The sequence below is a fragment of the Lissotriton helveticus genome, chromosome 5_1, assembly GCF_964261635.1.
Source record: "Lissotriton helveticus chromosome 5_1, aLisHel1.1, whole genome shotgun sequence".
NCBI classification, from domain to species: Eukaryota; Metazoa; Chordata; class Amphibia; order Caudata; family Salamandridae; genus Lissotriton; species Lissotriton helveticus.
The window spans coordinates 134,359,218-134,379,833 of NC_136065.1; the positions used below are offsets into that span (position 1 = coordinate 134,359,218).

The 20,616-nt window shown below is 44.1% G+C and overlaps 1 protein-coding gene across 2 annotated transcripts in view; it reads right to left on the bottom strand.

Annotated features, from left to right (window-relative positions):
• The window catches only part of CAMSAP1 (calmodulin regulated spectrin associated protein 1), a 491,735-nt gene that overhangs the window by 125,489 nt on the left and 345,630 nt on the right, over window positions 1-20,616 (bottom strand). For both annotated transcript variants that reach the window (XM_078641882.1, XM_078641883.1), the window contains 3 exons: window positions 14,718-14,809; window positions 5,484-5,568; window positions 2,697-5,124 (listed from right to left, as the gene is read on the bottom strand). In XM_078641882.1, the coding sequence (XP_078498008.1) occupies window positions 2,697-5,124; window positions 5,484-5,568; window positions 14,718-14,809 (2,605 nt within the window). The remainder of the gene's footprint in view (window positions 1-2,696; window positions 5,125-5,483; window positions 5,569-14,717; window positions 14,810-20,616) is intronic.

Here is a 20,616-nt window from a genome sequence, read left to right on the forward strand (position 1 = left end):
TCTCACAGGCCCCGCCCAGAGAGTCTGCCTCCCTCCCTTCAACACACCTCACAACCCAAGCACATCATCTGCGGTGTACCCCAAGGTTCAACTCTTAGTCCAACCGTCTTAAACATCTACATGACTCGAGAGACCTCGTCAGATCGCACGACATCAACATCACCTCCTACGCCAATTATACCCAGCTCGTCCTCTTGCTCTTAGCGGACCACACCTCAATGAAGGCCAGCTTCCACAACTGTATGAAGATCGTCTCAGACTGGATGAAGCTCAATATGGACAAAATGGATATTCTGATCTACGGCAGACACACCGCTCTCTGGAATGACTCCTGGTGGCCGGTGGAGTTCGGACCCACCCCCACACAGAAAGACCAGCCTGCAACCTCAGCATCATCCTGGACAGTGAACATTCCATGAAACGTCAGGTCAACGCAGTCTCCTGAGCATGCATCCACATGCTCTGTAAAGTTTTCAAGTGGCTTAACATCAGCACCAGTAAAACAGTGATGCAGGCCCTCATCACCAGCACACTGGACTACGGCAACGCACTCTATGCAGGCATCACCAAGGAACTTGTGCATAGCACACTGGACTACAGCAACGCACTCTATGCAGGCATCACCAAGGAACTTGTGCATAGACTCTAGGCGATCCAGAACACAGTCACAAGACTAATCCTCAACCTGCCCAAGGTGACCCAAATCACCTAACACCTGAAGGACCTTCACTGGCTCCCCGTCAAGGCCTAGCTCTTAGACTGATACCTGCAACACAGCGCCTGGATACCCTCTCAAGTGATGAGCTGTGCTATACAAGTACAACTGGATTGATTTCTTATATCTAATACCCCCCTTAGGGTTCGGTACACCTACAAATCACTTACACCTACAATCCTTTTACTACTCCATACCACTACCCACCTCTGAACCCTAAATAACTTACCTTTTACGCTAACCCATCCATTAGTTCTAGTGAAAACACTTACTAACTCTTACCACTATCCAGGCCTGAAAAATGAAAACCCTTCCATACCCAATTCATCTACAACGTATTTTGTTACGTGGCAGAAGTGATTTTTCATATATATATATTCACACGCATACCATGTTATATATATGTATACACACACAGATACACATATATACATACATACACACGTGTATACAGTCATTAAAAAAACTGTTATGTGTGGTAAAGTACTACATTGTAAAAGTAACTTTACAAATAGAATGTGTGGTACTTACCTGTGTGGTAAGCACTGTGTGGTAAGTACTGTGTGGTAATGGTGCTGTGTGGTAAAAGATACATTGTAAAGATGACATTCTGGGGTATGTATGACTGCCAACTGTGTTGGGATTTAGATTATTTTCCAGGTTTAATTCCTAAGGATTGAAGATTAAGGGCAAAATATGCCCTCAGCAGCAATTACTGATGAAGTAATGCACTTCTTCAACGGTAAACAGCTAGCTAACAAAGCATTTTTATGCAGCAAAAGTGCAGGTGGAGATATTTCATGTCATTTAAATGGTAAATGCTCTTCAGTAAACGAAATACATTAATTGCAGACTAGAAAGACTGGTATATGGACTATTAAAGCTCTTGCATTCCTTCAGGCTGGGCTAATGTATCCCTTTTCAGCCACACAGGGAAAAAAGCGTAGACTACATAAAGTGGTCTACTAATAATTACAGCAGCCGCCCTTTTCTCCACATCACAGATAAGGATACCGCCTTTATCAATAAAAAGCCCAATACAGAAACTGGAAAATGTAGAGGACTGCTCAAAATACTGAAATTTACCTGGAGACAGAATTGTCTCATTTATGCTCCCGCATTGCTGGTGGCAGTAGAAAACATTCAACAAGGATTTACAATTTCAGGTACTTCTGGTTAAGACAATATGTATTAATTAGAGACCAATCCTGAAGCTGCAGTAGCAAACAAGGACAACAGAATGCACGTGTTCCAAATGCTTAGATTCCAAAATATTTCCCTTCTACAAATCTATGTGATGCACAACTCCACATGCCAATAAACCAAAAGTATGAGGACTTCATTCACTTTACCATGAACATCCAGTCCAAATTGCAGCATTTGGAGTTCATAGTTTTAAATTAGTGTATGATCTGTGATGGCATCACAAGAACCATGATCAGGGTACTTCGATACCAGGCTGTTAAAGGCACAGTTAGTAAAGGCAGTGCAAAACCTCACATCCCTTTCCCTAAGTGGGGACACATCGTGTCGGAACCCATCCTCCTTCCTTACCCCTCCAGTAGGAATAGAATCTAAAATATTGTAAACTGTTTAAACAAACACCTGTCCACGCTGTACCCATCACTTGGTGCTGCCCTGGAAATATATTGCAGTAGAGCAAAACCACACCCAGTAGAAATAGGCTGAAGCAGACTGCGATGATGTGCTGTAGGTGGTGGCTGCAATTAACTGAAGTCTATAATTTATCAAAGATATGCACCAGCAAGCTAAAGAAGGGTCCTCCATTTCAAATAAGAGTCTAGCATCCCTCAAATAGATGCATAGGTGGGCATTTGAGATGATCATCTTGTTGATTAGTTATAAGAAATAGCTATCTTGATGGCATACAAAAGGTAAAATCTAGGTACATATTACAAAGTATATTAAAGGCACATTTTAAAAAAATATATTTTTTAAAGAACATGCTTAACATGCTTACCTTGAAGAAAAACCCCACACCAGACTTGTTGTCTTCGTTGCTCATGTCTGCAGAATCATCCTGAATTTCATTTTCCTCATCTTCTGGGTCTTTTAAAACGGACAGGTCTACTTCAATAAGGTTTGCTTTTGCTCTTAGCTGGTCATCTATTGGCACATTTTCTTTACCTAATCCATCTGACAAATGCAGCCCTGCAGTTCTTATGTTACTTACATCTTCTCCATTTACCTGTTCATATATAATGTTTGCATCATTGGAGGTAGACAAAACAAATGTCCTCTGGTTGGACTCATCATGCAATCTTACGCTTCCAGTGGAAATGTTGTCGGAAATTCCACTACCTTGAGTGTTAATCTCAAAGGAAGGTTCATCCATAGAGGTGGCAGGAGTTCTCGGAGACTGAAAAGATCGGAAATGAGGAAGAGTTTCAACATTTTGTGTTGGGGTGATCACACGTGAAAAGCTTTGCTGCCTCTCTTTAGATACTTTAGTTTCCGGAGTTCTGGTTCTTGGGCTACGCCCTAAACCAAATCGAGGAGGCTTACGAACACTTCCCATACCTGTAGGTGACAGTGGTTCCACAAAGTGAATTGATGGTTTTACCTTTTGATCTGGAGGACTTATTTTCACACTAGTTGAAGGAATAGCTGGGGATTTCATAAGCAACTCCTGCTGTTGAGAAATCTTCAATATAGCCTGTTGAAGAGTGCTGATTGTTTCATTTAATTTTTCAATGGAAAGGTCACATTCATTTACATCAACTTCTGGAATCACATCCTCTAAAATAGCAGCAGAAATAAGCTTACTTTTATCCAGTTCATCAACCGCAGTAGAGTCTTTAGATCTGTGCTGCTGCACAAAAGCTAGGGTTTCTTGAATGCTTACACTGTTTGCTAGATCAACAGTTTCATTTAGATCTTCCCTTTGCTCATCTTTTTCAAAATATTGCTCAGCTTTAGAGTTCATTGAAACAGTTTCAATATCCTCACCATTTTGTCGTGCAAATTGCATGGAAGTCTGTTCTGGTTTAAGGGGGTGCTGAATACTATCGGGTTTTCCTTTCTTAACAACATGCAAGAATGCAGCTTTGCCCAGCTTAAGACGCTGCCTAGCAGAGAGGGCTTCCATTTTTTTCTTTTGTGCCTCTATTGCTCTCCTCTTTTCTTCTAGCTGCATGTGAAGTTGCACCAGTTCAGAAGCAAGAATGTTGGTATTGTCTTTATTATTCCTGCCAGGGCTTTGTTCTCTTTTCTGTTTCCATGTGGTTAAAGGTGCAGGGGCACACTCGGACCCATCAGGAGTAGTCTTTTGAGAACTGCTTGTGCTGGACTTTGTCTCATAGCTATTAAGTCTTTGGAACTTCCGTTCTGCAAAACTCGTCATTCGGACACTGCCACTAGCCATAGAGACACTACTGAGTTGAGACATTGTGCTAAGGCATGGACTAGAGCGACCACTAGCATCATCCTTATCTTCATGTTCTTTGACCTTCATATCTTCTTGTAGTTTTGCAGATTCAACCTCCCCAACATATTTGCCAGGACGAACAGCAGCTAAATCTTGCTCCACCTCCTCCATATCGAGGATATCGGAGTCTGAATCTTGCCTCACTACTGTCCAAGTGGATTCCTGACTTTGAAGGTTAAGGCTTTTCACACAGGTATCACTTAATTTAGCATCTGCTTCCTCGTCTGCTTTTGAATCATGAAGGAAAAATCCCACCGGTGATTGTCCCAACAAACCAGGGTCAATACTGCTGGTAGCTAAAGGTTTTAAAGTTCCACAAGTAGTTTCTGTTGGGAATTGAAGAGGTTCGGATACAGTGGAATCTGTCACAGTTGTGAACTCGGAGCTGGAGATGGGACTAAAAGTTCTGTTCAATTCTTGGTCAACATGATTGCCATTTACTCTCCTGCGTGAAACGGGCATTTGGGCCTCAATGTGTCTTTTTGCCACGCTCGTTCTTTGCTTTTCCTCCCCACATTCCTCCTGCTTGTTAACTGCACTGTGCTTTTCCTTTGCAGGCTTAAGAACAGCAGGCATCAAAGGCTCCAAGTAAAAACTGTCTGGTCCATTTTCTACGGCCTCTATTTGCCTGTTAGGAGAACGGGAACTTGCCAATTGACTGGATGTCCTGGAGGAAAAGCTTTGAAGTTCAAGTTCACCTGGACTTTGCACCTTATCTGGTCGAATTACTGTAACAAGTTCTTCATCTTCGTCCTCAATATCTACGTTGACCATCAAGGGTTTTCCACCTGTCTTTGCAGGTGTTGGGTGAAGCTGATGCTTTGGTGTCAGGTTAATGATATTGGATGCTAAACTGTCTTTGCTGATTGATCTGGCTAAACTGATGCTGTCACCAGAACTAGGATCAATATCACTGTCATTTGCGTTACTGAGAGCAAACGGAGGGGGCTGAGACAAAGGCCTGGAGGGGAACAAAAAACACCTTGTGTAAGATGGTTACAACTACTACATCAATAATGGTATAGAATAAACAGATATTTCAGAGTTTAATCGGTCTACGCTGAACATCGATAGTCTAGCATTAAAAGAGTTTTCAAAGAACAGTTAAAGCAATTAAAAGTTACAGCAAAGCAAACTATCATGGACAAATGCTTTTCAATGAACAGAGAAAGTGTGTTTTTAGACATACCTGCGCACAGAAATAGATAAAATTACAATTAAAGAAACACTATAGTTACCATGATCACGACACACAACATTTGTTTATATGAAGTTCCCACCAGTTTCAATTTATCAAAGGTAAAAAATGCAGTCTTTCACCTGGGTTTTTTCTCTGGCCAAGCAATTACTGAGCCACGGGGCTGTCCATCAACTCGAGTCAAGGAATTCGAACGATCTCGAGGGCCTAAAACATTGAAAACTATTATTGTTTATTTAACAAGATTTTCAATAGTCTCAGTTTAACACAGCATTCCTTGGCATATTTTGTTCTAAGAAGATTTAAATTCATTTATTTTAACTGAAGTTTTGAATGGAATATGCTACTTACCAGTATGCATCTGTTCTTGGCATAGAGGGCTGCAGAGTGGTACATTTATGAATAGATCGCCATCTGGTGTTGGGCTCGGATGATTGCACTTGTTTTTCTTCTGGAGAAGTCTTTGTCGTCATAGATGACTCCTCCTCTTGGTGTTAGTGCGCATGGGCATCGGCTCCATCCTTAGATTGTTTTGCCATAGTAGGGTTAGATGGAGTAGTGTAGTATAATACATAAAGATATGCCCATGTAAGTGTATCTAAATAAGATAATGTTGGGACAGACACAGGTTTCCGGGGAGGCAGGGAGGGCATGTACCACTCTGCAGCCCTCTATGCCAAGAACAGATGCATACTGGTAAGTAGCATATTCCGTTCGAGGCATATGGGCTGCAGATGGTACATTTATGAATAGATTGTACAGCAGTTACCTCCCTAGCGGTGGTCACCAGTGTCTGTCGCAACTGTTTGAAATAGAGTTTTTAATACAGCTTGGCCCACTCTGGCTTGTTGTGCAGCCTGTACATCAACACAGTAGTGCTTTGTGAATGTATGTGGTGTAGACCAAGTTGCTGCTCTACATATGTCATCTAGGGGAATGTTCCCTAAGAATGCCATAGATGCTCCTAGTTTTCGTGTAGAATGAGCTCTAGGAGGAACAGTTAATGTTCTCTTTGCTTTAATGTAACATATTTGTATACATCTTACAATCCATCTAGCGATGCCTGCTTTAGAGATAGGATTGCCCTTATGTGTTGGGGAAAATGCTACAAATAGTTGTTTAGTTTTCCTGAAGTTTTGTGTTCTTTCTATGTAGTACAAAATGGCTCTTTTGACATCTAGTGTATGTAGAGCCCTTTCTGCTACCGTCTGTGGCCTTGGAAAGAAGACTGGTAGTTCCACTGGCTGGTTGATGTGAAATGCTGAAATTACTTTAGGCAAGAACTTTGGGTTTGTTCTAAGAACCACTTTATTCTGGTGTAACTGTAGGAATGGTTCTTGTATTGTCAATGCCTGTAATTCACTTACTCTCCTGAGTGAGGTAATGGCTATAAGGAAAGCCACCTTCCATGTAAGGAATTGTATTTCGCACCTATGCATAGGTTCGAAAGGTGGCCCCATTAGTCTGGTGAGTACTACGTTGAGGTTCCAGACTGGGGAAGGTGGTAATCTTGGTGGAATGACTCTTTTAAGGCCTTCCATGAAGGCTTTTATCGCTGGTACTCTGAACAGTGATATGTGCTGCCTGTTTTGTAGGTACGCTGCTATAGCTGCTAGGTGTACCCTGATAGATGTGTACGCTAGATTACATTGCTGTAAGTGTAATAAGTAGCAAATAATCTCCTTTGTTGATACGTCCAGAGGGTTGATATTGTTATTAGTACAGTGTATAGCAAACCTCTTCCACTTAGCTGCATAGCATGCTCTGGTGGTGGGACGTCTCGCTTGTTTAATTATCTCCATGCAATTTGGGGGTAGATCTAAGTACCCAAATTCTAGGATTTCAGGAGCCAGATCGCTAGGTTCAATTGTGTGGGATCTGGGTGCATTATTTCTCCATGGTTCTGTGTAAGGTGCATGGGTAGAATTCGTAGCTTTTGATGTGGCACTTGTGAGAGTTGCAGGAGCGTGGTGAACCACGGTTGTCTTGCCCACGTGGGTGCTACTAGTATCATGGTCATTGAGTGTTGTTGTAGTTTTCTGACCACTAATGGGATTAGTGGGAGAGGGGGAAAAGCGTATGCAAATTTGTTGGACCAATTTATCCATAACGCATTGCCCTGCGACAGGTGGTGCGGGTACCTGGACGCGAAGCTTTGGCATTTTGCATTCTGATGAGTGGCAAAGAGGTCTATCTCTGGCTGTCCCCATCTTTGGAAGAATGGCTGCAGTATTTGTTGGTGCAGTTCCCATTCGTGTATTTGTTCCGACTGTCTGCTTAAGATGTCTGCTATCTGGTTTTGGACTCCTGGTAGGTGTTCGGCTAACAGATAGATGTTTTGAGGAATGGCCCATCTCCAGATTTCCTGTGCTAGTCTGGATAGTTGGAGAGAGTGCGTCCCCCCCTGTTTTTGAATATAATACATTGCTGTCATGTTGTCTGTTCTGATCAGGACTGCTTTGTTGGTAACATGTATTTGGAAGGCTTTTAATGCTAGAAACACCGCTAGTAGTTCTAGGTAATTGATGTGCAGTCTTTTTTCCCCGCACACTCCACCTTCCTTGTACTGTGTATTTCTCCATATGTGCTCCCCATCCTGTGAGCGATGCGTCCGCTGTTATTGTCACCTGTGGAATTGGTTCTAGGAACGACCGCCCCTTGGCAATGTTTGTTGTGTTCCACCACTTCAGAGAGCGGTGTGTGCGGTCGTCTACCAACACCAGATCTGTAATCTGTCCTTGAGCCTGATTCCACTGTGTCGCTAAGCATTCTTGTAGCGGACGCATTTGTTGTTTGGCATATGGTATTAGCAGTATGCAGGATGACATCATCCCTAATAGCTGCATGAACACTCTTGCTGGTAGTGAGTGTTGTGGCTGGAATCTTTGAATGATTGTAAGCATTGTTTGGATCCTGACTGGATTGGGGTATACTTTGGCTTTTTCTGTGTCTATAGTAGCCCCCAGATATTGTTGAACCTTGCTTGGTTGTAGGTGTGACTTTGTGTAGTTCACCGTGAACCCTAGCTGGTGTAGTAGCTGAATTGTCTTTTGTGTGTTTTGAAGACATTCCTCTTGTGACTTGGCCTTTATTAGCCAGTCGTCCAAGTATGGGAAGACATGTATTTGTTGTCTTCTTAGGTGAGCTGCCACCACTGCCAGGCATTTTGTGAACACCCTTGGTGCCGTTGTGACACCAAACGGAAGGACTTTGAACTGATAATGTTGTCCTTCTACCACAAACCTGAGGTATTTCCTGTGGGCTTTGTGAATCGGGATATGAAAGTAAGCGTCTTTTAGATCCAGTGTAGAAAGAAAGTCCCCTTTCTTCAGTAAAGGAAGTACCTGTTGGAGCGTGACCATGTGGAAATGTTCCGAATTTATGTATGCGTTGAGAGGTCTTAGGTCCAGTATCGGTCTTAGAGACCCATCTTTTTGGGAATTAGGAAGTATAGGGAGTATACTCCTGTTCCTTGTTGGTGCTGTGGAACCTTCTCTATGGCATGCTTTCCTAGCAGGGATAGTACTTCCTGCTTTAACAGTGTCAGGTGATCTTGTTTCATTGGACGCTGTTTGGGGGGGATGTTTGGTGGGGTAGATGTGAGTTCCAGGCAATAACCATGTTGGATAATTTGTCTCACCCACCTGTCTGATGTGATGTTTTCCCAGACAGGTAGGAACTGTGATAGGCGTCCCCCGACCGGTGTTATATGGTCTGGGGGGAGCTGTATGAAGTCACTGCTTTGGGGTTGGAGAGTTGCGGTTGTTGTTGTTTCCGCGACCTCTACCCTGGTTGTTGTTACCTCTGTAACTACCTCTAGAATTACCTCTGGGTGATGTAGGTGTAAAAGAGATTTGTTGCTGGCTTGTACCTGTATTTTTGGATCCTCCTCTATAGGTGGACCTACGAAAGGAACCTCTTTGTGTCGGCTGTTGCAATGCTCCCATTGATTTAGCCGTTTCCGTATCCTTTTTCATTGGCCTCATCTGTCCCTGTGCCGAAAAGTGTTTTCCCATCAAAAGGTTGGTTCAGTAACGATGTTTGTACCTCTTGTTTGAACCCTGATACCCTGAGCCATGCATGTCTCCTTAACATGATGCTTGTGTTTGTAGATCTTGCTGCAGTGTCTGCCGCGTCTAGGGCGCACTTTATGGAAGTGTTAGTAATTAACTTCCCTTCTTGTATGAGTTGATCTGCCCTCTTTTGATGTTCTTTAGGGAGATGTGTGATGAGTTTTTCTAATTCATCATAATGCGCTCTGTCATACCTTGCAAGTAGTGCTTGCGTATTAGCTATGCGCCAGCTGTTTGCCGCTTGAGATGCTACTCTCTTGCCAGAGGCATCTATTAGCTTAGACTCTTTGTCAGGAGGTGGAGCTTCTCCTGTAGATAAAGAGTTTGCTCTCTTACGAGCGTTTGTGACCACTAGTGAGTCTAGAGGAATTTGCCCTTTAATGTATATTGGGTCTTTTGGAGCTGCCCTATATTTCTTATCGATTCTTGGGTTCAGTACCCTAGCCCTCACTGGGTCTTTGAATATCTCTGATGTATGACTGAGAAGGCCCTTAAGCATTGGTAGTGTTCCTGATGTTCTTTGTGCAGTAGGTAGTGTTTCTAATAAGAAATCCTCTATTTGAGGTTCTGCATGTAGTTCTACCTTGTGATATGTTGCTGCTCTATTAATGAGTTGCGCAAAACCAGTATTATCATCAGGAGGTGAAGGTTTTGAAGGATACATTTCAGGGTCGTTATCGTTATCTGACCCTACATTGTACTCTTCCCATGGGTCTGCCTCCTCTGGGATTGTGTCTTCATCATCCCCAGGATGTTCCCCCTCCCCTGTGTCACTCTCTACATCTGTTGTAGGTGTAGATGGTCGTGTGGGAGGAATATTTGGTCTATTGTGAGGAAGAGGAGAAGATGGTGTGTGTCTAGGTTTTGGAGAAGGGGGAGGAGTTGTATTTGTCCCCATTGTTCTCTTCTTCGGATGAGTTTTGTCGTCCGAATGTTCATTCTTCCTCTTTTTAGGTAGTTCTGTGACTACCTTGCCAGTTTTTGGATCAATAAACAGAGTCTTTTGTTTAGGATCGGTCTTGTATTCCTGTGTCGGTACCGCAGTTTTCGGTTCCGAAAGGTGTTTTTTCTTCTGACTGTCCATTTGTATTTTCGGCACCGAGATTTTATTCGGATCCGATGTCTTCGGTATCGAAGATGTCCCCGGTGTCGAGGGTGTTTGACGTCGAAACGTGTTTCGGTGTCGACATGGACTGCTTCGACTTCGAGCTTTCCTTGACTTGGAGCTTCGGTGTCGATGTGGTCCGTTTATCGGAACCACCATGATGGGAGACCGAGTGTTTCGGTTTCGGTTTCGTTGCCGGGCTTGAAGGCGGGGCGTCGGAAACTTTTTTCGGTTGTCTGACCGGGCTCGAGGGCGGGGTCGACACCGTGCGGGGTCTGTTCTTTGGTAAAGGGACGTCGTCACTCACGGTTTGTTGGACGTCGATTTCCTCGACGTCGGACTCGTCCACTTCAGACCCCGCCTCGCCGGCCTCTTCTTCCTCCTCTTCTGGGTGCTGGTCCTCGAACAGCTCCGGGATTGCTTGTGACTGCATTCTCGATACCTCGTGTCTTCGGGCTCGACGGTTTCTAATCGTCGATTTTGAAGAGAACGCTGCACAGGCCTCACAGTCCCTGGATTCGTGTTCAGGGGACAAGCAGAGGTTGCACACCTCGTGTAGGTCCTTGTGTGGGAACTTAGCACCACACGTTGGACATTTTTTGAATGGAGTCCTTTCCATGGACCCCGGGCTGGACTACTTCGAGTTTCTCGTAGTCGTCGTCCTTCGAAACGCGTCGGTATGGAAGTGAAGTCGCGTTCGATAACAATACCGTCGAATTGGAAAGGTTTACGCGCCGAATATAACCTTCTTTATCGAAGTCGGTCCGGAGCGCTTCGATCCTCATCCGAACCCGATGGCGGAAAAAAACAATCTAAGGATGGAGCCGATGCCCATGCGCACTAACACCAAGAGGAGGAGTCATCTATGACGACAAAGACTTCTCCAGAAGAAAAACAAGTGCAATCATCCGAGCCCAACACCAGATGGCGATCTATTCATAAATGTACCATCTGCAGCCCATATGCCTCGAACATTAACAGTGTATCTTCTGGGAGACTCTGAACTCTAGTAACACAATTCCTTTCTATGAACCTGAGAACCTATTTCCTATTAATATTTATAATGCTTAGTGGATGCATTAATGCCACAATCCTGAACTAAATAGTTGTTGTGCTGTCGGAACGTAGCCTGTTTCTTATAATGTACGTGATCCTAAAATGTAACTTAATTTTGATCCTCAAACTGTCCTTTCTGCATACCTGTTCTTTACCAAAGCAAACTGCTAGTTCCATCATATACAGAGGACATCAAGACGCTCATTCCTCACAAAAGCTACAATTAATTTAATAAAAAAAATTCTAAATACAAAGAAGTCCTGAGTAAAATGTACATCCTGTTATAAAATGAATATAATCCATATTGTATAAAGTTTCATATAGTTCCATCAAGACCTTACAAACGAATGACAATTAGAGTTGCCCTGATGAGCACTCCTGACATAACCCACTTATCTATTAAAGAGATGTCCTACAAAAAATACAAAATGAACAGAAATATGCAAATACAAGTAAAGTGAGAATAAAAGCCCTTCCGCTTTGTCATTCCAAAGTGCTTAGATAACTTTCCATTCAATTCTGGCTATGAGATAGGAACCTTCTAAACTAAAGCACTTTACCAAATAATAATTGCTCCAAAACTAGTGACGTCCATGACAGCTGTAAGACAGTAAGTACAGTCTTAAATATATTAAATATCTATGGTTTTGAATACGGAATGTTGCTATTAATAGTTTTTATTGCTTATTACTGATAATAGGCTGGAAAGACTGCAATGGTAATATTCAAAAGAAACAAAAAAAACTGTTTTATCCACCTTCTGTAACTTAACCGTTAGAAGGAGCATCAAGTATTCATAAACATAAAAAACAGATTCACCTTTATCTCCAGGTTTCAGCTTGAATCCAAACACCTTCAGTCTAGCAGTAGGTGCTGACACCCAAACCACTGACTGTGGGCTGCCTAGATGTCAATGCCTTCCCTAAAAGCACTGGCAGGTGAATATGATCTAAGCACTGCCCAATCTCTCCGATCCACAGAGGTCATGAGGAAAGGACCATTAATTACCAAATACAGTGCAAGATAAACCTCAGATAAGAGAGAGTGATGGTCAATGTGCAGGTACTGTATCAGTCAGAAAAAAGCGGAAAACATCCTCCAGCACGTCAGAGTGTGACCATCCTGAACTTTTGTGCACAGAAACGTGTTAACATAGCACAAAACCAAGAGGGGGAGGAACTTCCTCATTTGTATCCCTTCGCCACCAAGAAATACCCGGCGCAGCAGCTGGCATCTCAATCAGGTGGAAACAGAGCAATAGCCTATTTCTTGGCTAAAGTCTGTAGATTTTCATGAGAATGTGAAGGTGGGAGGAGTGAGTGGAAAGAGAAGGGTGACGGGAGAGGGTCTTCTGAAAAAAGGACAGGAACTCATAACCTGGCAGTCTGCAAGCACCTGAGTGCACATTTTCTCCAGAAATCAAGACTAAAAGCAGGCAATCATGGTACAGAATCAACATCAAAGTGACTAATGAAGTGTCAACACTTGTTGTGGTTGAGGGGCGGGGATGCAAGAAGGTTACTGGTTTATTCTAGCTGCTTCCTTATCCATTACTGGTCCATTAATATTGCAGATGGGATAGCTGTGGGGCTTGTGGGTGCTGGAACTGCATTTCACACCACCAAAGAGCTATCAAAGCTGCCGAAACATCAGTTGAGAAACCCGATAAAGAGCATCCAGGCATGCATGCTCAGCATTACTCCTCGAATGTGTATCATCACTGACAATATCATCGCTGAAATGCAATGTGTGCGTTGACATTTTGTGGCAACTCATAAAGCTCATTGAAAGAAGACAATGTGATTGTGCAGTAGAGCCGTTGGTACAATACCTCAACCCATAATGGATCACCGAATGGGAACACAAGTAACAATGAGAAAAAAGGCAAGAAATGCACCTACCTCAGAAAATGTAGTATTCTTACCAGACATCAAACTAAGTCATATAAGTGACAAAACATATTTTCAGTTCAAATAGTAGCCGTGTGAAAGTCTTCAGTATACTGGGATCCTTCCTAGTAGCCAGAAAATGCGAACTGCCGGACTAACCATACAGAGTGACAGGAAGTAACAGCGTCAAAAACGTATAATGGTGAAGTGTTAATTTTGTATTAAATGCGCAGTCCCCGTTAGCAAGTACAATTTACCTATAGATTTTAAATTTTTTTAAATGCTAAACAATTATATATTTTATACACATGTATTCCGATAACTATAGATTGTTGCATTAAAAGCTAAGAATTGTTGCCTCCTACTTCAGAGTTTTGTATTTTTTTACCACATCAAGAGCAAAGTATAAAGAGAATTCGAGTGAGCCTTCATGTGTGCACAGACACTTTACGCCTGGTGGATAGCAGATTCCCAAGAAATTTTAGTATGCTTTAAAACCTCTAAATTACCAGGACATGGAGTTTTCAACTTAGTTCCATTACTTTATGAAAATATTCAACGGACTACATGCATTTATCAATATAACCGCAAAACTTTGCTAATCGCTAAGGAGAAGCAAATGGAAAGTGAGTGAAGTTCTGGCTGGGCAGAAATAAGCCTAGGAAAGCATTAAGCATAGGCAAAATATGTATTATTCACCTGGTGAAAAATATGCTAGTATAAACTTGCATAAAGTGTCTATAGACCTACTAAACAGAATGCATGCAAGGAATGCACAATTCCAAGTTTTTGATTATAGTCTAGGGCAAAGAGGTGGGCGACGCCAGGGCCACAGCATGAATTAAAAGGCAATATTAAGAGATTAAGGAAAAGGAAATGCAATACAAAGTTGGAAAGCAGGGTGTAGCTGGTCTAGTGCAGAGAGGGCACAGCTCAGGAACTCTGATGGGACTAGGACTGATTCATACATGGGGTGCCCCTTTTATATAATGGCAAAGACTCTACCAACCAATGGCAAGAAAATCAGAATCCCAGTTCTGAAGCATCATTTCCATCGATAGTTTGTCTCTCTGGTCCTCCCTAAAAGCAAAGGGTATTCCCAGATGTATTCAATAGTGTTGTGTGGCGAGACACCATGTATTCCATACACCACAGTCACCTAAAAACGCCAAAACAGGTCTGGAGTTGCTTTTGTTCCCAGCAGAGATAAAATGGAAATGTCCAAACACGTACCTGGGGTCTCCTCTCCCTGTAGTGATTTCTGCTGCTTCTGTCGCAGAGGCAACAGGGGATGGGATGGACTGAAGACAGGACTTCCTTTTCCACTGAGTTAGTAATTTGAAGAAAAGAAAAAAAAAACAATATTAAATGAGTGAAAATCACCAATGTACTAGTAGCCTCTGAAAAGACCGCAACAAGATGAAAACAGTTAAACGGTCCAACGACTTTTTAAGGTTAAAAAGACAATGTAATCATTCAAAATATCATGTAGGATAGAAATTAAAATGTTACTCACCTTTAACTATGTAGATCAGTGGTGACATTTGAAAGTGGTAGGGCGGAAACTGATAATCATACTGCACCGTAGCGAGCGAGCGTAGCGAGCGAGCCCGAACCCCCCAAGGAGGGTTCAGGGGGATTTCCCGCCAAGAAAATTTTGAAAAAATAGTGGAAAAATAGTGCATTTTCAAGCAAATTTGAGAAAGCAGGAAGGTTAATAAAGCAATTGTGAAAGTGCAGGTATTACATTATTAAAGAGCTGTCATATAACATAGGTAGCTGCTTATTCAGTATAACCACAGCCACAGAGCTTTCTAAAAGCCTTCTGTGCTACCTTTCCATGAATCAAAACTTCAATTAGACAAAAAACTCTGATCTCTCTCTCTCGCTTGTGCAACTTAAATGTGGCATTCATCAGTGGTAAAAGCAAGAGCGTGAGGGCTGCACTGGTTTCTCTTAGGCCTAACACTGAAGGATTGGAGTTCCTCATGTAATGCAACTGGTGCTATGTAAAGCGCATTGATACCCTATATAAAACTCTATAAAAAAAGAAAAATACAGACCAAATAAATAAGAGATCCAGAATGGAAGACCCCTCAACAGAATCACACACAGTGTGAACCTAATCTGCTTCTGGGCACGCAGCACGCTGCCCACAGTAACACCATAAACTGGGGCGTGGCAAGAAGAGCACGGTGGATGCACATGGAGGAGTGGCTCTTGACTGTGGTATATTAATATAAATTAAGTAAACATTTTACTTGAGTGCAGAAGCCGCAAAGCTGTCAGAAATAAATGAGCACGTGGGCGGGACTGCACATAAACCACAGACCCAAACTGACAGCGTAAATCAAATTTATTTGGACAACAAATCTGCAGCTTTAGTTCAAGAACACACAGTATGGCAGCCAAGCCTCACTATTACAACGACATACCCTAACTAATAACTCCCCCTGCTTTGAGTCACCCCAGAGTGCGAACAGTGCCCATAAAATTAAAAAATACCCCAAGACATAATTTCTACATCGTCATCTTCCCTCTCACAACCATGCTTCACTAACCCACCCCTCACGAGCCACAAACATATCAAAATGACACAAAAACATGCTCCGCTGTGCTTGCAGTGTATCTAGAAGTGGACAATCGGCCAGAATGTTACTTTGCAATAATGTTCATGCTAAGAGCATTCACTGAATTTTGGTGCAAGGATTCCACACTCAGGACACCTGCCCATAGCTGTCCATACGCAGGAGGCTGCCTAAAGGAACCAGATGCTTCCTTCCCTCTAACCTGCACTAAATGTGGATGTGTGGCTGTAGGAAACCTGCCTTCCTCTCTCTCTATTTCCACACTCTTTTGCTCTCCTAATCATAGATGTCCCACTCTACCTGTGCTGCTTCCCCTTATCCCTGTATCCTGTAGCGTACCAAGGGTTCAGTGAACCACAATGCAGGAAGGAAATCGGACCCTCACCCCACTGACCACTGTCCCATAGTAAAAAACACAACCACTAACCGTGGTGAACATTCCCGTTCCCTCACCCCTGGCACCGCTGCACCTGCAGCACGTAAGGAATAGCCCTCTGAGTCCGCAGTTGAATGATGCATCCAAAAATCTCTCCTTTGATAACTTGGCATCGACTTCCACTCTAGATCACTCTTAGCATAGGAGCAGAGAAATATAGGTACAGGGGTATACAAGGAGAGTAAGACACAGACATGATGGAGGCACACGGACGTAGAGGCACACATGAGGGAGGCACAGGGACGCGGAGACACTGTGAAACAGAGGCACGGGCACTGAGAGTTGTAGGTACTGGAGGAATGGACATAGGGTGGAATAGAATTTCAGGCATAGCCGGACATGCATTAATCCTGGCAGGCATGGGTCATTCCTGTTACAGACGCTGTGGGTAGGTAGACACAGACTCTGTGAAGACACTGACGGCCACCGTTAGTAGTTTATTAGCAGTGGATCACAGATAACTTTTACACTGTACCCTCTTCAAATCTGCACATAACTTTGCATTTTTTATAAAAAATGGCAGTGTTGTGATTTTATTCTTTGTCAGCAAGCCTGAACTGTTCAGATTTTAAAACCTGGGGTTGTTTTTCATCCCAGGACAGTGAGACTCGGAGACGGACAGTCACAGGGAGATACAGGGCGATGCAGGGATCTTGGCATATGGGGAGATGCACAGATGGGGGATTTTTGAATGAGATTGCTTGGATAATGATTCACGAAGGCATACAGGGGCAAAGGAGATGTGAGATTTTGTAATGTTAGGAGAGTGTGGATGGGCAAACGTGTGGATGGGAGGTACGGAGGTAAGAATTCATTTGAATGAGGAGGCATGTCAATGGAGATGATCACTGATCTGAGAAGTGCATTATTGAGGCATGGGGTGCATGCAAAAGAAGCCACTGACGCAGGATGGCACAGAACCTGCACATTGGAGAATGTGAGTTATAGAGACACAGGGTAAGTGGAGGATTAAATGACCCATCTCACTCTAACAACACACTGCAAATGTCTGTCGCGATCCGAAATGCCTCTACCTGATAGAAGTACTACGAGCAAGAAGACAAACAACCTGTACATGGCACTGACCACAATCATTTGGGTCAGGTCTGTGGAAGGTCAAAAGACCTCAAGGATAGAATGCAGAGTGCAAATGCAAGTCAGCCATCACAGATACACAACAGCATGGAGGGCCCATAGAACTGGAAAACACGAATCTATACACAAATTGTTCATTAGTATTAGTATTGCAAGGGTTCGTCATGATTAAAAGTGGAAAATGTCCCTATTACAGTGCTCAGGAAGGAGACTGAAGTGGAAGGAGGAACAAAGAAGAAAATGACGGTAGGTAGGCAAGTAGGAAAGGAATCTCAAAAGGAAAAACAGCTAAAATATGAAATACAAAAATAATAAAAAAAGGTAGAAGAGTGCAAGAAAAGGGAAAATACGAGAAAAGAGAAGAGAGGAAGGAAGGAGGTCCGTGAATACTCCTCTCGCTCGACAAATAGCCAAAAATCTACCAGTTCTGTGATCAAATTAGTGGACTAACTCATGTTTTTAATTGCGTGCATAGAATTACTGGCATATTGAAGTTCATACTGTGCTGCCCCACAGGTTAGCGGCATTGATGAGTATACAGTAGGAAATTCGCTTTGCTGTGACTTAAATGGCCATCTGCAGTGTACCATAGACATACGTTGCCAGACATTCGCCGGACGTCGCCTTTCTTACTGAAACCTGGATGAACGCCTCATCAACGCCCGACATCGCCATAGCCATCCCGGAAGGCTACAAGATCATCCGAAAGACCGCATCAACCAAACAGGAGGAGGCATCGCCATCGTCCATAAGAACACCATCCTCATAACGACCAATTCCGATGATAACCTCACAACCGCCGAACACCTTCACTTCCAGATCCACACCGACCATAAGACCACACTCAGAGGCACCCTCATCTATAGACCACCTGGACCCCGCACACAATTCAGCAAAGACATCACTGACTTTATCAGCCCACACGCCCTCCCCTCAGAGGACTACATTCTACTGGGAGACTTCAACTTCCACCTGGAAAAGAACGACAGTAACACCACCACCCTTCTGGACAACCTCGCCAATCTCGGACTCAAACAACTTGTTGACACCCCCACCCACAATGCCGGGCACACGCTCGACCCAATCTTCACCTCCAGCAAGCACATCTCCTTTATTCACACCACAGCTCTCCATTGGACGGACCACAGCTGCGTTCACTTCAACTACAAAAAGACTACGAGCCACAACCACCCACAACCAATTCCCCGGAGAAACTGGAACAAAACTACCACCGACCAGCTCTTCACATCGCTTCACCAAAACCCTCCTGCAAAATCTTCGGACCCAAACCAAGCAGCCACCAACCCCACACAATGGATCACCCACAGCGCTGACGAATTAGCACCCTTGAAAAACCATCAAATCAAGCAAGGCAGCAAAAAAGCCCCCTGGTTCAATGATGACCTTAAGAAATCCAAAAAGTTCTGTCGCACCCTCGAGAAAGCCTGGCGAAAAAACCCAACCACCGACAACCTGGCCACCTTCAAGAACGCCACCCGCAAACACCACCAACTGATCCGATCCACCAAGAAATCAGCATTCAAGGATCGACTCGACAACAACGCCCACAACAGCAAGGAACTATTCAACATCATCAAAGAGTTTACCAACCCCACCGCCGGCACCAATGACATCACTCCCTCCCAAGACCTCTGCGACTCTCTAGCCACGTTTTTCCACAACAAAATTGCTGACATACATAACAGCTTTGGAGACCAGTCCACCCCACCCACCTCCGAACTAAAACCCCCCTCCAACAACCTTTACGCCTGGAACCCAATCACCACTGAAGACAGCATCCGCCTGATGAATACCATCCACTCAGGATCACCAACCGACCCATGTCCCCACCATATTTTCAACAAAGCAGACTCCGTTATCGGACCCCATCTCCGAGACGTCATCAACTGCTCCCTCAACTCCGCTACCTTCCCGGATAGCTGGAAACATGCCTAACTCAGCGCCCTCTTGAAGAAACCCACAGCAGACCAACCGAACTCAAGAACTACCGCCCCATTTCGCTCCTCCCTTTCCCTGCCAAAGTCATTGAGAAAGCCGTCAACAGTCAACTCGCCGCCTTCCTCGAATCCAACAAATCCCTCGACCCTTCACAGTCCGGCTTCCGAGCCAAACACAGCACCGAGACCGCCCTCATCGCAGCAACAGACGACATTCGAACTCTACTGGACAACGGAGAAACAGCCGCCCTCATCCTACTTGACCTCTCCGCAGCCTTCGACACAGTCTGTCATAACACCCTTATACAACGCCTCAGCAACGTCGGAATACAAGGAAAAGCATTGGACTGGATCATCTCGTTCCTCGCCGGAAGAACCCAGAGAGACCGCCTCCCCCCTTTTAGATCACCGAAGTCATCTGCGGCGTACCTCAAGGATCTTCACTCAGTCCCACCCTCTTCAACGTATACATGAGTCCCCTCGCATCCATCGCGCGCCAACACAACCTCAACATTATCTCCTATGCAGACGACACACAGCTGATCCTCTCCCTCACCAAAGACCCTAATACCGCCAAAACAAACCTACACGAAGGGATGAAAGAAGTAGCCGAGTGGATGAAGAACAGCCGTCTAAAACTGAACTCGCACAAAACGGAAGTCCTCATCTTAGGATCATCCCCCTCCGCCTGGGACGACTCATGGTGGCCACCGGCCCTGGGAACCGCACCCATACCAATGGACCACGCACTGAACCTGGGCTTCATCCTGGACTCCTCCCTCTCGATGACCAGACAAGTCAACGCCGTCTCATCATCATGCTTCAACATCCTACGTATGCTCAAAAAAATCTTCCGTTGGATCCCCACCGAAACAAGAAAGACGGTCACCCATGCACTGGTCACAAGCCGACTGGACTACGGAAACACCCTTTACGCCGGAACCACAGCCAAACTACAGAAAAAACTCCAATGCATCCAAAACGCCTCAGCCAGACTCATTCTAGACATTCCCCGCCAAGCTCACACTTCCGGTCACCTGAAAGACCTCCACTGG